Source organism: Archocentrus centrarchus, chromosome 5, assembly GCF_007364275.1.
Source record: "Archocentrus centrarchus isolate MPI-CPG fArcCen1 chromosome 5, fArcCen1, whole genome shotgun sequence".
Classification (NCBI taxonomy): Eukaryota; Metazoa; Chordata; class Actinopteri; order Cichliformes; family Cichlidae; genus Archocentrus; species Archocentrus centrarchus.
In genome coordinates, this window is record NC_044350.1 from 23,699,581 (window position 1) to 23,716,930 (window position 17,350).

Here is a 17,350-nt window from a genome sequence, read left to right on the forward strand (position 1 = left end):
AAAACGATGAATGTTCTTAGCATATGAGAGGCGATATGTATGACCAGTCCATATGCAATAACTGACACCACAGAGCTTTGCGGACTTTAAATGACCAAGCAGTGAATTTTGTGTTACTGTTTCTTTCAAATCTTTTGCCAGGTGTTCAAGAGTTTAACTGTTCTGCTGATTGTAACTCACATGTTGATTACTGCATACAGGATCATAAAAATATGTCCTTCCAACCTCATAAGGAAATGAGTACTGTAATTTTACTATTCCTAAAAATGGCTGGGTTTCCAGTGACCCTGCCGGGCGAGTTTCAGACAAAACTAAATAACCTTCACCATCACTTAAAACTCCAGATTACGTGTTGCGGCAACCACAAATGCTTTTCAATGTATAAATAAAGGAATGAATGGATGCCTTGTTAATATGCATGTTAGCAAATTCCAGTCTCGCTTTTTTAAAATTTGCTTTCAACAGTGGTGTCCTCCTTGGTCGCCTTCCATCAAGTCCACTATGGCTCAAACAGCGACGGATGGTGCGATCTGACACTGATGTACCTTGACCTCGGAGTTCACCTCTAATCTCTTGGGAAGTTTTTCTGGGCTCTTTGGTTACCAATCGTATTATCCGTATTATCAGCTTGTTTTCAATCTTTTCTAGGGGTACCATCATTTTTGTCCAGGCAAGTTTCATTAGTTTGTTTGTTTTTTAATAATTCTGTTGAACCACAATTCAAAGCAATGTCTGATTTTCATTTGCTAATTTTGTCAGTTTCAAGTTATTTCAGTGACAATTGTGGGTTTTTCTTACTTTAATAGAAGGTTACCAACAATTTTATTCATGTCTTTACTACTGTTCACACCCAATGTTTGCACTTTCTGATTTTAACACCACAATACTGCTCAGTAAGCCATTAAACTTATTTTAAGGTTAAATTCTTTATATTAACTTTTTTTTTTTTTTTTTAAACACACGATGGACAACCCATACACAAATCATGAAAGTAAACACTGGAGCCAAGTGAAACCAGACAATCAGGAAATACAACTATTTTAATTGGCAGCTAACAGCTGAGAGAATGCTTAAAAAACAATCCTTAAACTCACCCAGCATTAAAGCCATACAACAAATTTACTGCTGCTATTCAAAACCACTAATAAAGTATTCACAATATTTTTCTCAAATTCAGATTCTTAGCAAATATCAAGCCCACAATGTAACAACTATCACATTTTAAAGAACTGTTTAGTAAGTGTGTTACTACATGAGTTAATATGATGGATTATCAGACTAAAGTGTTTTATACTGTCCTAACTAACACATTTCAAGCAAAGACCTGAGCTGAACAAAAGCTGAGCTAAAGGTACTTTAACCAAACACCAATATTATATTTGGTTTTCACTGCTTGTGTGTAAATATGCTTTGCTAGAAATCTGGATATACCTGGGTCTGTTCTTAGACTGTTTGAGGCATTCCTGGAAGCAGTCTTTTTCATTCCAAAACTGCAGAATCTTCTCCTCTTCCAATGGAAAGTTAATGGACTCAGGAACCGACTCCACCATAGTGTCTAAGAAGACAGAAGCTAAAATGTAACTCAACAGACTCACAGAAGAGGAAAACAAAGAAGGAAAATACAGTTTGTGCTAAAAAAAAAAAAAAAAAAAAAATCACCCATTAAAGCACCCAGTTATGTGCAACTGAATAATTAAATCTTGCTTTCATACTGAAAACTTTAGGACTCACAAGGCTGCACAAGTTCTGGTCAAATAACTAAGTTAAACTAACATCATATGAGACAGCAAGAATTCAACATTGCATTGTTGGATGAATTTCTTTCACTGCCCACTGATCAAGATTGACATAGTTCATTAAAACGAAAGCAAAACTAAAACTAGATGTGGGAAAAACATTTAGTTAACTAAAATAAAAACAAAAACTAGACTTTTGGTTAAACTTGAAACTAAGTGGAATAAAATTTAAATATGTAGGAAATATTCTTAGTTTTAGTATCTCAGCTTGCCTGATTTGTTATCACAACATATGCCCTCCATGCAATAGTAATTATAACGCCTAAAACTAACAGTGAAATTAATACAATTTGCTAAACTAAAACTAAACATTTTCAAACAAAAAATAAATGGAAACGAGCAAACCCACTAGGGACACAAACTGAAACTAAAATCAACAGACAAAAAAAATTAAAACGAAATGAAAAACAATAATAAAAAATACAGAACTATTATTTCTCTGCCACTGATCCTGTGATATGTCAAAAAACCTGTCAGAGCTCAACAGTTTTTGAACAGAACATGCTGTCCCGTTTCACATTTTTACCCCTAAAGTCAAGCGTACCTACATGTTATTTCCATCTCCAACATATGATCACACAAACATTGGTCAAAGTAATAATAAAATCTGATAAATCACTTTTCCACAGCAGTTTGTTCACACCACAGAAATGACGCCTCCTTGTTGTTAGCTGGCAGGCTAAGCTAGTCGGTCAGCGCTTCAGGTAGTTAGCTTGTAGCTGAAGGAAACGCAAAGTTTGTTAAAAACGGGGCTCATTCGCTCACGAATACTGACGACCTGTACATCGGAGCGTGACTGCGATCAAACCTTTATGTTGGGGCCATTACTAAGTTTGAATGCAGGTACTCACATGCTGTCTGCAACCGGCTGGCAAGACACGAGAAATGATGCAAGCTGGAGTCAGAGCGTGAGCGGAAGTGACGATTAACGGACAGCAAACCGCGTTGTTCTTGAAAATAAAACGCGTAAATCAAATCAGTGAGCCAACAAAATAAAAGCAAATCCTCACAGACATGTTATAATCTTCAAACTAAGTTACGCGATTATTTATTTATGAAGTAATAATTAGTTTGGTGTCTTAAAACAATATCAACAGTATCAATTTACTAGTTTAATCAGCCAGAAGTCTTTGTTATTTTGACAACTCTGCTGTGTTTTCAGTAAATTCACCTCATAAGATACAAAGAGTTCATGGAGATAAAGTGAAAGATAAGTCTAGGTGCACCAACCATAATGCATAATGGCCTTGTCAGTGTTTTTTTTTTTTTTTTTTTTTTTATCTTGTTGATTTAGATTTTTTTTTTTTTTTGTATTTGCTTGAGTTGTGTCTTTACCTTCTACAGATTTTTTTAAGTAAAGAAGAGTATGAAATTACATGAAAGACCTGAAGCATCACCGAAAACCAGTTACTTATTCTGATTCTTCATAGGATGAAATAATTCCGTCCATATGGGAGTTGTCTCTTCCAAGGTGGAAGCCACCTCAATGTGTATAGAGTGAAAATATTGTGAATGACACATACCAGGTGTCAGCTCTACTGAACATCTATGGGAGGTTAGAGACTGACTCTCCCACTATCATCACAACAATAAACAGGATATCTTTTAAAAGAAATGCTGTGCAGAACCTTTTAGGATCCATATCAAGACATAGCTAAACTGTCCTGGCAGCAAGAGGAGGTCCATTACCAGAGGTGGCAAAAGTACTGACATTCTGTACTTAAGTAGAAGTACAAGTACTTGTGTTAAAAAATACTTTGGTAAAAGTCAAAGTACTGGTTCAACTTCTTTACTTAAGTAAAAGTAAAAAAGTACAGGCTCTGAAATTTACTCAAAGTAAGAAAGTAAAAGTAGCTTTTTGGAGGATGTTTCTACCTGCTATTTTTGTGTAAAGCTAACTGAACCTTATTATATATTATTGTAAAAATATAAAATAATACATGAGAACACAAACGTTATTCCAATCTAAATTTTAATTCTAATGAATGTACTCAGCTTGAATAACAAACTGTGAAAGGGAATTTAAACACAGCTCTGTTCTCTGTGTCCTCCATAGTAGAGGGTGACTGTGTCTCCACCTAAACACAAACATGAGGATACTCAGGGGTTACAGTGGGATTCAGAAGGTGGAGGAACCCTAAGATCAGCTGTAGCGGCTCTGCATGGGGAGAAGAATCACAACTTTCTATTGTGAGCTGCAGTAAATGATGTTGGTGTGCAGGCTGTGATCAGCTGACCTGCTGCTGCTGCTGCTCTGAGGTTTACTGCTCTGTGTGGATGGACTGAACTCACAAAGATGTAACCCAGTATTTCACAGCTATCTGAGCTGATCTCCATCCCCTACACTGACAGCATACAGGCTGTAGAAATGTTGGATTCAGTGAATGAATCTCAGCATCAGCAGCTTTGATTCAAACTCATCTCTGCTGCACTGATGTAACCTGTAACTCTGACCATGAACACAAACACTGTGCTCCAGTCCAACACAGAGCTTTACTGTAAATACAGTACAACAAGATAACCTGTTTATTACGTACTAAACTGCAGTATTTTCATACAATCTTTGAATTACACAAAGTCAGTATACTTCAGTTTATTTTCCAGTCCTTACCTTTAATTCTAGCCTCCCTTCTTCCTCTCCTGTCCTCTTTCTCCATCTGTGAGTGAACTTCTCTCTCTTTGCTCTCCCTGAAATACAGCAGCTCTTCTTTTAGCTAGTAGACACACTGTGTGACAAACTGCACACACTTTGTGTGTTTGCTGATATTTGTTGAGCATTTAAAAACGTTGCATTTACCTGCCACACGTTACTCCCTTCATGCTCGCTCCTCTTCAGTAGCGCTAGCTAAGCTGTTTATGTCCTGCGAGCGTAACTTACGGATTCGGTCCGGCCCGCTGTGACCCCTGATTATAGCGCTATAAATGAGACATTAATTACATGGGTTTGTGTATTTAATCCCTTTGTACCCGATAAGCCCCGGTGATGGAGGATACGCCAGTACGATTGTCTCTTATATGTTAATATTCCTCCGTTTAGGCTCAGATCGCTTGATGACTGACGGCGCACTGACCGGAAACGCAAACTTCTCCCTGACGTGTTAAAAAGTAACGAGTCTGTTTTGAAAATGTAAGAAGTAGAAAGTACAGATACTTGTGTAAAAATGTAGGGAGTAAAAGTAAAAAGTACTCAGAAAAATAAATACTCAAGTAAAGTACAGATACCTAAAAAATCTACTTAAGTACAGTAACGAAGTATTTGTACTTCGTTACTTCCCACCTCTGTCCATTACATTCTACTTAATGCTATTATTTACTTTAGTGGTCACCCATGTGCACTTTGTCAGTGATGTTCTTGTGTTCCCATTCCTGTTTATGTCAGAATCTTACACTTTCATGGCTTCTGTTCGGGTTGTTTTACATCTCAGCCTGGGGTGAAGAGGACATAATATGCTAGAACTCAAATGGCCCTTCTAGCTGAATTTAGACTGTCAATTCAGTGACGTATAGCGTACTCCAGCAGTACTTTCACTGCAAGCATGTAGCTAAAGCATAATGCAGCAACTTTGAAAACTGCATAAAACATAATTGCTTTGTTTCTATTTTTTTTCTTTCCTGGACCAGTAAGCTTTGCATTCCTAATGTTTTTTACTTTTGCATAATCAAAGAATGGACAATGGCCAGATAACTCCACTGTAAAATTTCTCATAGGAGGGTTGCTCAGCTTCTGAGCATGGCAGTCTTTCCCATAGTGTCTATTGCTGTATGAGTTTGGATTTTTTTTTGTTTGTTTCACAAGATCCCATCAAATGGTTTATAAATCTATGGAGAGATATTTCTAATGTGGCTGTGTAGCAATCACAATTTTATCTATCCTTTACCATCCATCAATTTTCCAGGTTTGGGTTGTGGGGGTAGCAGCCTAAGCAGAGAAGCCCAGACTTCTCTCTCCCCAGCCACATCCACCAGCTCATCCGGAGGGCGTTCCTGGCAACGCCTTGGGGTCCCTCTGGATGAGCTATCCTTTATCTAAAAACAATTAACATTTAAAATATTCTGAACTCAGCCATTAGACAGTTTTCTAACTAATTTCAGTTCTGATGAATGAACTACACAGACACGTTGGCATAAAATAAACCCTGAACATCTAATAAAGTGATTTATTCCATAGGATCAGACAGAGACAGGAGCCTCAATAACAAAGTACAATCAGATGCTGGTTTGTTAACAAAGCATAGCTTTATTGTGATGAGAATCTGGACTGTCAGACATGGAGGTGATGGTGTAACGGCTTATTTCGCCACAGCGGCCTTCCGTGCTGCCTTCAAGCCCTTCTTGTTGTGCTTCTTAGCAAAGCGCATATTCCTCAGGAATTTGGGGTCCACCTGCAACAAAGTAAACAAACAGATTGAGAAGGTTCATTGAACAAGAAGCTCATATAAGGTTTCCATGTGATGCAACTGTGCTCGACTACCTTTGTAGTCTAAACAATTACCAGCAATGCAGTTTAGTGTGAATAGGTGGGCTTTATTAAAAATAAAAAAAAAAAACTGAATCACAACAATAACCAACAAATTTTGGTGTTCAAATGAGCTACTCCAAAAATCATATGGCAAAATTCATCCAAATGCCAAGAACTGAGACCACAAAGGCAGCATTATTACTGAGGGAGTGTGGTAGGTAAAAGAATGAAAACTGCATTAGAGTTTGCATAAAAAACATTTCTAGGTGAAAGCAGGGCGACTGAAATCAGGTGAGGTTTGGACAGTGACATTTCCCAGAGAATCTTAAGCTTAGCTTGTCAGTTCATTTCATACTTTCAAGCTTTAACAACAACTGGCTACTAAATTTGTCCACTAGTTCAACACTGTGTGAGATTCAATAAACAAGAAGCACCACTCCCACTCCCATGTCCATGCAGCTTAAGTAGTGCAAGTCGGAAAACTCAATTAAACACCTATTAAAAGAACACTGCCTATCTGAATGGAAATGTAACTTGTATTAAGGCTTAACATGATCAAAAAAAACTCACATTACCAAGGACCTCCCTGTTAGTCGACATATTCACACACATTTTAATAACTAGTTTACTGAGGTCTTTCTGCCATAATGTAATTTATTAAATGTTTCTGTACTTAAAAAAAATAAATTAAAAAATCCTACTCAAGTTCACATTAGGACAGAAAAAAAAATTTCACGAGCAGGATCTGATTTTAAAATGAAAGCATGCATAAGAGAGACTTGAGCGATATAAAGTATTACTTTCCCATACAAAGCAGCAGCATTCAAAGTAGTGATGAGCAGATCACACTTATATACTCAGGCACAGGGGCCTTAACTTGCATATTCTGATTAATAACAGATGGGTTACAGTTTTTTTATTTTTATTTTTCTCATCAGACAAGACACTAGAACATGCCAACTGACCAGCCCATTTGTTTTCATTTTAAATCTGCCTACGTCTATGTTATATCACTGTGGTTATACATGATTGGGAGCAGATTTCTAAATTAATTATTAATCCACCATGCAACCAAACTAATTAATAAATCAGTTTGGGTGGGTGGCAAATAAATGATTTATAAATGCAAATTCAGATGACATAAGCCCTCATCTTTGCATGTCTAACTTTAAAGCTCTTAGTTTCCAGGGTGCATTATCTTAAAATACTTAAAGAGAAGAATGAATACATGTATAAATGTTCTTTCCCAACCTAAACAGTTTAAGCTCTAAGGTGATAAGCCTTCATATCTGCGCTTCAGTCAAAAAGCTCAAACACACACATTATCTGACTTTTGTATCACTAATACACCTGAAAAGAGCAAGCCAAGGAGCCATTAACCTGCTGCACATACAACTCACCTCTACGGCTGTGACATATATCGTTCATGAATATACCAGTATAAATTTTTACATGATTTAAAACAAAGTTGTATCACAAATCACTGCTATTATAACGCTGTACATTTAAGTTCCCTAGTGCGCAAAAATCAGACCGGACATGTCTGAGAGCAAGAGCCTGGTATCAGACTCCAATGACAATTTAACACCCAAAAAGGGAGCAACTTCAACAACCTCCAACAAAAGACAGCAAATTTGCCTATTAGAGGTGAAAACAAACATGTTCCACCACTTGAGGCAAAAAAAAAAAAAAAAAAAAAAACAAAGCACACACCACAGAGTACAACCAGACTATACAGGAGGTGATACTAGCAGTTGGTGATGTGTGACCCAAATGTAAACAAATCTCTCAATTTCACACTCCTAGCTGCACTCCATATGAGAGGAAACTCAAATGGTGGATGGAAATTACTGATGAGGTTACATGGTGGAAAAGCAGGGTTTAAATCAACTGGTTAATAAGCTAAACAAATATTTTTCAGTATGTGACAGTATTGTGCAGCTCCTGAAGACTTACAAGTTTAACAATAACTTCATTCTAAGTGTTAAACAGTTACTTTATACTTTTAAGTCCCAGAGAAAATCCCAACTTGGGCTACGTTTGTGCTTATATTTGACTCATACTGTGTCACTACTATTGCATAATAATGTTGCTGCTGGCACCTTGTTTCAGCAGATTCACACTTCTTATTAGAAAGTCTGTCATTAATGACAGTAGCTCATTGAAAAAGGATGGAAAATAAGCTCCATTTTTTTTCCACTTATAAATGCTGTTGCTTGCAAGCACCAAAAAACTGTCCATTCATCGATTCAAAAAGTGTTTCAGAAAATCATACTAGAAATACTGATATAATTTTGAGCCTGTATCACCCACCACTACCCACTTCAATTTCACAGTAAATATAAAACCATACACACATCTGTGTATGGTTTTATTAAGCTACAGAGCATGTGAACATGTTCTGACTGCTCACCTTTACAAACAATGCTGGTTTCATGTAAAAATGCAAATATACAATAACTAACAGTACGCACCCCCTTCAGAGACTCATATCGGTGTGATCTGGGCTTCTTGATGCCATTCCTGTGGTGTTTACGAGCTGTTTAAACAAGAGGAGAGACAATTAACATAATGCAGCTAGACTGTTCTTACAACTAAAACTCAAAGCTAACGCAACAAATACATTGCTCCTAAAAGGAGCAGCTTCCTGAGACTTTACTGAGAGACTTACACTGGTTGTGGGTTGTGTGGTTCTTAGACTTGGCCATTTCAACGCTGGTTAATCTAAAAGGAAAGTAGGGGAGGGAAAAATCAGCATCATACGTCCATCTGTATTTAGCATGACCGCTAGCTGAGGAATAGATTAGCAACCGGTGGTTGAGGATGCTTCATTCATTACAACCAGCTCTGTGCGTCGTAAAGATAAATTAATAAATAAATCTGGTAGCAACAGGCTTACAATGTAAAATTACACATACAATTAAAAAGTAAGTAAAATAACTGTGCGGCTGCGTTTGGAAGGACTGCCTGGTGGTCGGAAGCTGTGTGAAGCTACAACTGTGCTACACAGAATGTTAGCATGCTTAAAGCTTGATTTTCTGCTTTTATTTAGGATCCCATCTAAACAATACTGCCATGGATCTGTCATTAACAAAGCGCTTCATCTAAATCGGTGTCTGTTTCTTTGCGGACATATGAAATATACACAGATTGATGAAGATTTTTAAGGATTCGCCGAGGTGGGTAAAATAGATACCTGCCACACGAACAGACGACAACCGGAAGAGAAAGAAGACCTGAGCGAGCAGAAAAGATAATGAGTGTAGGCAAGAGAGGAAGTCGGCTAGAGAAGAAAGGACTTGGTTAGTCACACCGCCTCCTGTTGGTGGGTTCTTTAACAGGCTGGAGTCCACAGCGGGCCACAGGATGTCACTCTCAGCCTATAAAAATTAAAACTTATGCTTTAGAAATAGACACTGACAGGGCTTCTTGTATCTGTAAGACCATGAGTTGAGTTAATTTTAACTGATTTTCCTCTCCACAATATTGCTCTTTTGCTTTTACAAGTGGAAAGTAATTAAATTACTTATTGCTTATCCTTTTCTGGGTCACAGAGCCTGGAGGCTATCCCAGCTACCATAGGGTAGGGTACACCCTAGACAAGTTGCTAGCCTGTCACAGGGCTAACATAGAGAGCCAATCATTCACACTCACATCCACACCTATGGGCAAATTATAATCACCAATTAACCTAACTGACTAAAGGCATGTCTTTGGACTGTGGGAGGAAACTGGGGTACCCTGAGAAAACCCACACAGACAACATGCAAACTCCACACAGAAAGGCTCCAGCCATTTGATGGATTTGAACCCAGGACATTCTTGCTGTGAGGCCACAATGCTAACCACCATGCTGCCCAAATAGCTTTAAAGTACATATGCTGATATTATATATATTATATATATTAATTATAAATAAGCTTAAATATGCTTATTTATACTTTCTTGTTCTCCCTTGCAGCACACTGTTGAAGGTTAAATTAAAAATTTATGTGAACAGAAAGATGTGTACTGTTTGTGGGGCCTCTTGTGTTTGAGATATATATGATTTATAAGCAGTAAAATATATAATGTGATATGCTATATGGCAAAAGGCAGGGTAAACCCTGGGCAGGTCACCAGTCTATTACAGGACTAAACCAGAGAGAGGTGTGAAAAAGAAGGTAATAAATGAAATAATATACAATATAGCTCATTACTTGAAGGGCAGAAAAGTTTCTTTAAAATTAAAAATGAATTTGCTCATAATAAAAAGGCTTATTTAATTCTTATGCACTTTTCTTAGGTAGAGTTTAGAAAGTAGTACATTTTACTTGTACCTGATCTTTTACAGTACACAAAGAAAATGTACTACTTTTTCTAAGTACTTCTGTTCATCATACTGAAAATTGTCACTTAAAATCCCTCCATCTTTCTGCATAAAAGAAAAAAAGAGAAATTAGTATACAGTCATGGTTAAAAAGGAAATATACCCTCTTTCAGTTCTAAGGTTTTACATATCAGGGCATAATTTAAAAATCATCTGATCCCCAGCAGGTCTTAAAATTAGGTAAATACTACATCAGATGAACAACGACACAACATTTTACACCATGTCATTATTTATTTAAGAAAAACTAAGGCAGAAGAACTAATATGCTCACTGCTTCCACAGGAATTGGGAGGTTAAGTAGCAGCCAGACACTGCTAATCAAATTCACTTCATTAACTGGCAATCAGCAAGTGTAACCACCTCTATAAAAGCAGACATTTTAGCAGTTTGCTGGTCTGGAGCGTTCAGGTGGGTGTTGGCACAATGCTAAGTAGGAAGCATGTCAGCAGTGATCTTAGAGAAGCACTTGTTGCTGCTCATCAATCTGGAAAGGGTTATAAGGTCATTCCACACATTTTTAACTCCATCATGGAAAACATTCACGATAGTGGCCAATCTTCCTAGGAGTGGATGTCCTGAAAAATCCACCCCAATGTCTGACTGCAATGCAACCCAGGAGCTACATCTCAGAAGCTACAGGCCTCAGTTAGCATGTTAAATGATTAATTTTATGGCAGTGCAATTAGAAAAAGACTGAACAAGTATGGTGTGTTTGCAAGGGTTGCCAAGAGATAGCCTCTTCTTTCTAAAAAAAAAAAAAAAAGAGCATGGAAGCACAGGTTTGCAGAGTTGCATCTGAACAAATTACAGACTTCTGGAGCAACGTCCTTTGGGCAGAGGAGACCAAAGTGGAGATGTCTGGCCACAATGCACAATGTTGCATTTGGCCCAAACCAAACACAGCACATCAGCACAAACACTTCATACCAACAGTCAAGCACGGCGGTGGAGGTGTGATGATTTGGGCTTGTTATACAGGACCTGGGCACCTTGCTGTCATTGAGTCTACATTAACTCCTCTGAATTCCAAAGTATTCTAGAGTCAAATGTGAGGCCATCTGTCTGACAGCTAAAGCTTGGCTGAAACTGGATCATGCAACAGGACAATGATCCCAAGCACAGCAGCAAATCTATCCCGGAATGGCTGAAAAGGAATGAAAGTGTTACAATGGCCCAGTCAATGACTAGCCCTCAACCTGATTGAAACGCTGTGGCAGGAAGAGAGCTGTGCTTAATGACTGCACTCAAATCACAGTGAACTGAAAGAACATTGTAAAGTGTTCCAAAATTCTTCTACAAAGATGTGAGAGACTGATGAAGTCATATAGAAAACAATTATGCCAAGTTAATGCTGATAAGGTGATTCCACAAGCTATGGAAACATGAGGTGTATTTAATTTTTCAGACAATGCTTCTTCATTTTGGCTTAGTTTCTGTTAAATAAATAATGGCATAATGTAACATGTCGTGTGTTGCTGAGCATCTGAGGTTATATTTAAATAATTTTAGAACCTGGTAAAGCCCAGATGATGGTTTGTCATGCCCTGATATATAAAATCTTTGAATTAAGGTTAGAATAAAAATAAAAATTAATGAAAATTGTTCAGTCGTTTTAAAGGTTCACAAATTTAAAAAGCCAGAGTTTCTATTACATTGCGTTAAAAAGACTAACAGTATTATTTTTTTTTTAAAAAGTACCATAGGCACACAACATGAAGAAAAAATGAACAAAGTTTGATGAATATGAACACTTTTCTGATATACTGTTTCATTCTGCCTCTTTCTGTTGCCCACATAAAAAAGTCCATACAAAACCATGACCTGTTTGATGAGTTTATTATCAGCAGCCACTGAATATGGCTTGTGGTTATGCAAAAATATTTGTTTTTATAAAATTTGTTCTAGTACATAAATTATTTGTGTTTATATATCCAATTCTGTGTGGTTTTAGCTTCTTAACTTCAACTGTTTTCACACGGGTCAGGAATTACACAACATGTATTGATTTGTGAAGATTTTAATTTTGATTACAGTTGACTGGTGCCTGATTGCATCAGAGCTTTGGTTTCTTATGAAACTGCATTGCAAAGCCGGTACAAAAAAGGATTTCTAGCATTAAAGATGAATACTTGACACACGAGTGACTACCAACTACTAATAGGGTTTTTTAAAAAAAGGATGCAAAGGAAATCAACCACACTAAAATGCTGTAAATTAGCTATATTGTAGCTGGAAAGGGACTTTTAATTCTTCTGTTTATCTACAAAATGAGACACATATTAGTTAACAGTGGACAGCATTATTGTAAAAAATACTTAAAGACATGCTGTTTAGCAGAAAATTGTCCTTAGTTGCCAAAAATCAGAATTAAGTCTCGTCAGGATTATGTGAGATTTCATTCTGACAGACCTGCCGATGATACTGATTACTACAACTCATAGCATGGTGAGATGATAGACAGATTGTTCACTGCCCAGCATTAACAGACAGATCCTCAGAGATTACTGTGCTGCTGGCACTCCCCTGTGTTGTAATGGATGGGAATGGCTGCAGAGCCATGTGACTGAGCTTACACCTCTCTCTCTCTATCTTGTAATATGTGGCACTAACTTCCTTTCCTTTCCTTTTTCTACCATTCCCCTTGCTTTCTCAGCTGGGTGATCCCAGTTCTAGCAGAGGAAATCATGCAGCAGCATCCTATATTTAGACCCCCATTTGATCATACAAGTCCCTGCACTCCACTCTGCAGCACTCAGCCCTGCTCAGCCAATTACAGATTTGGGTACATGTGTTCTTTCATATTTTCTTCTTGATCTGATAGTGGTTGCGAGTGTACTGGTTTCCATTTCCTCTGTTATCTTTAACACATTAGGTGCTGTGGAGAGTTCATACTGTGAAATGAACACATTTCTGTGAATGTTTTTCTCTGTATTAATGAGGCAATAGTCTCACGGTTGCTTCAGTGAAACCAAAATTATCATAATATGTGAATAAATTAGAAGATTCCTCTGACAAACTGTAATGTCTGTATATTCCCTGCAGTAAAAATCTTCCCTAAAGTATTTCTGTCTGCATCTGTAGCTCCATGTCTATTAACAGTTGTCTGCTCAACTCTTCTATACTCTTCACGTACAATTACCTTTTCATATTTGCATGTAAAGCCATTGTTACTTAGATGACCTAAATGGACTGGTACTTATATGGCCTTTTCTACTCTTATTAAGCACTCAAAGCACAGCACTTTATTCTATGCCTTTAAGCAATTTTTACCCACCACGCACTCATACAAACACATTAGGGGCAATTTGGGGTTCAGTATCTTACCCAGGAACATATAAACTGGAGGAGTCAGGATTGAACCACTAACTTTCCAAGATGACCAACTCCACCTCCTGAGACACAGCTGCCATATTAACCAGCATGCTGACCAGGCCATCGGTAGAGCAGCAGACAAACATCAGTGCATCCAGCTGAGAAATATTATAGCATATAACCTTAAGTTAAAAAAAAAAAAATCACTTGCTGGTTTTTGCATAGTTAAAACAAATATGATGTAATGGATCAATGTGATAAGGTGATAAAGAGAGACAGAGTGATCTTCAGATCTTGATTTCATCCAAAATCCATCAAGAAACAAAGAATGGAAGTAATAATAATGAAAACATCTGCAAGGTTTTCAGCGGGAAATGTTCTAGTCCCTGGACGTCACAAAATGTCAGATGCTTCCTGTGTCCCACTGATATGTACAAGTTGTCTTTTGGCATTGGTGCCTTGATGCACTGGTCACAGCAATATTGGCAGAGATGACAGTCCCATTTTAGGGATCTAAAAAGTCTGCTTAAAGAGGCTTTAGGGGTGGCAGCAACCACCATTTGTGTCCCTTTTGGACCTTTGTGTTTTGCATTTGATTGAGGTTTTTTCCAACTTACAGTTTAGTTGCATTTTCAATGGCTTTTTACTTCTCTTTCATCTGCTGGTTAGGTTTTGGCAGAAATAACTACTCAGTTATGAAAAAATTATGGTTTTAGTTAAACTATGCCCCTTCACACTAGTAGCGTTGTTTAAAAGAATCAGTTGTTCAGAGTGACAGCTCTATCTCAGTAAAGCTATAAAGGACACCTTGTATGTAACTATCTGTCAAATCAATTCAATTCAATTCAGTTTCATTTATATAGCGCCAAATCACAACAGTCGCCTCAAGGTACTTTATATTGTAAGGTAAAGACCCTACAATGATTACAGAGAAAACTCAACAGTCAAAACAACCCCCTATGAGCAAGCACTGAGGTGAGGGAGATAGGACAAAAGACATGCTGTGGAAGATTATGTGGAATTATTTGAAAACGTGTAAGTATCTTCTTTGCGCAAACACCTACAAATACACACACACACGCACGCATGGAGGCACACACGCACGCACGCACACGCGCATGCATGCACACACCAACACCAACAACAACAATAGCAATTTGGTTACAGTTACAGAATAGGATGCTCCTGCTTGCTGTCTAACCTGATCATAGATATTACATCTTAACTGAAAGTCTGATTGGAAGCCTTTTCCCTTAGGAGCAAAAAATCTCCACACATACACTCCTATAATTGTTTATGTTTATTAAACATGGTGCTATATTGGTTCTGTGATATTGCATTGCCCATTTCATATTACAGAAAAAATTTATTACTTTTGCTTCTTCCACTCAAATCATGATCAGTTTATATAAATTTAAAATATAAATTTAAATGCCTCTAAAAATGATCTAATAACAGGAAGTGTATCATTTAGCATGACCTGGCAGCAGTGTGATGATTATGTATAATACATAGATCTAATTCCTGCCTATAAAGAATCTAAAGAGGACTATTCTGCCTTTTTTTTTCTTTTTTTTTTTTTTTCCTAATGCTGCATTTCCACTAGTACCTACTCAGCATGACCCGACTCAACTTGGAACAGTTTGTAGGGTTTTCCATTAGGTCCTGATACCAGGTACTTTTTTAGTAGCCAGTCAGCCAGGGTTCCAAGAGATCCGAGGTGATCCAAAAATGTGATGTTGAAGAGCAGCATGCCACCGATTGGCCAAGGTGTGTTGTCACTAGCTGAGTCATGAGTCAAGATTCATAATATTCTAATGGTTAGAAGTTTCATTTTTGTATGTTAGTATGGCACAACAAAATAACTGAATACCCAGGCCAACTGAGAGATATAATCTCTCCAGTGTGTCCTGGGTCTGCCCCGGCGCCTCCTGCCAGTAGTACATGCCTGGAACATCTCACCCAAGAGGCACCCAGGAGCATCCTATTCAGATGCCCAAACCACCTCAACTGGCTCCTTTCGATGTTGAGGAGTAGAGGCTCTACTCTGAGCCCCTCTTCACCCTATCTCTAAGGGTGATCCCAGCCAACATTTGGAGGAAGCTAATTTCCGCTGCTTGTATCTCCGCAATCTCGTTCTTTCGATCACTACCCAAAGCTTATGACAATAGATGAGGGTAGGGATGTAACTCTACCGGTAAATCAACAGCTTCCCTTTTATGCTCATGTCTCTCTTTACCAAAACAGACTGGTCCAGTGTCCAGATCACTGCAGCTGCAGCCCCAATCCATCTGTCAATCTCCCGCTTCCCTCTCCCCTCACATGTGAAAAGAGCCCCAAGATATTAAACTCCTCCAAATGTGGCAGCATCTCATTCCTGACTCAGAGTGGGCACCCTTTTACGGCTGAGGACCATGGCCTCAGACTTAGAGGTACTAATTCTCATACCTGCCACTTTACATTCGGCTGCGAACTGCTCCAGTGTGAGCTGGAGGCCACCAACTGATGAAGCCAACAGAATCACATCATCTGCAAAAAGCAGAGATGAGATTCTGAGGCCACCAAGGTGGAGGCCTTCCACCACTTGGCTACGCCTAAAAATTCTGTCCATAAAAATTAAGAACAGAATGGGTGACAAAGGGCAGTCCTGGTGGAGTCCAACACCCACTGGAAATGAGTCCAACTTATTGCCAGCAATGCGGACCAAGCTCTCACTGCGGCTGTATAGGGACTGAATGGCTCATAACAATGGGCTAACTGCCTTAAACTCCTGCAGCACCCCCCGCAGCATACCCCAAGGAACGTGGTCAAATACCTTTTCCAAGTCCACAAAACAGATGTAGATGGGATGGCTAAACTTCCACGCACACTCAAATATCCTTGCGAGTTTAAAGAACTGAGCCAGCATTCCATGACCATGATGAAAACAGAATTGTTCCTCTTGAATCTAAGGTTCGGCGAACGGACAAACTCTCATTTCCAATACCCTGCCATAGACCTTCCCAGGAAGGCTGAGGAGTGTGATCCCCTGATAGTTGGAGCACATCCTCCGGCCCCCCTTCTTGAAGATGGAAACCACCACCCCAGTCTGGCAATCCAGTGGCCCCAGATCTACAACATCCAGACCCTTCAGGAACTCAGGGCAAATCTCATCCACCCTAGACACTGCTTCCACTACAGAAGGCATGTCAGTTGGATTAAGGGGGTCCTCAAAGTATTTCTTCCACCTCCTGACTATATACTCAGTTGAAGTAAGCAGTGCCCCATGTTGCACTATAGACCGTGTGAGTAGAGCACCGCTTTCCCCTGACGCTTTCCCAGAATCTCTTCAAGGCAGTCCAAGTCTTTTTCCATGGGCTCACCGAACTCCTCCCACACCCGAGTTTCTGCTTCAGCCACTGCCCGAGCTGC

The 17,350-nt window shown here is 38.6% G+C and overlaps 2 protein-coding genes across 2 annotated transcripts in view; both read right to left on the reverse strand.

Moving 5' to 3' along the window:
• The window catches only part of iars1 (isoleucyl-tRNA synthetase 1), a 61,947-nt gene extending 59,248 nt beyond the window's left edge, over positions 1-2,699 (reverse strand). The window contains exons 1-2 of the mRNA XM_030729426.1: positions 2,648-2,699; positions 1,432-1,555 (exon numbers count right to left, since the gene is read on the reverse strand). Coding sequence (XP_030585286.1) covers positions 1,432-1,550 — 119 coding nt within the window. The 5' untranslated portion in view covers positions 1,551-1,555; positions 2,648-2,699. The remainder of the gene's footprint in view (positions 1-1,431; positions 1,556-2,647) is intronic.
• A 3,311-nt stretch (positions 2,700-6,010) lies between these two features.
• rpl29 (ribosomal protein L29) lies at positions 6,011-9,547 on the reverse strand. Its single transcript, XM_030729728.1, has 4 exons — positions 9,452-9,547; positions 8,927-8,979; positions 8,730-8,794; positions 6,011-6,178 (listed from the first exon to the last, which is right to left on the reverse strand). Exons 2-4 carry the CDS (start codon positions 8,961-8,963, stop codon positions 6,086-6,088), a joined length of 195 nt encoding a protein of 64 aa, XP_030585588.1. The 5' UTR covers positions 8,964-8,979; positions 9,452-9,547; the 3' UTR covers positions 6,011-6,085.
• Between the last annotated feature and the right edge of the window lie 7,803 nt (positions 9,548-17,350).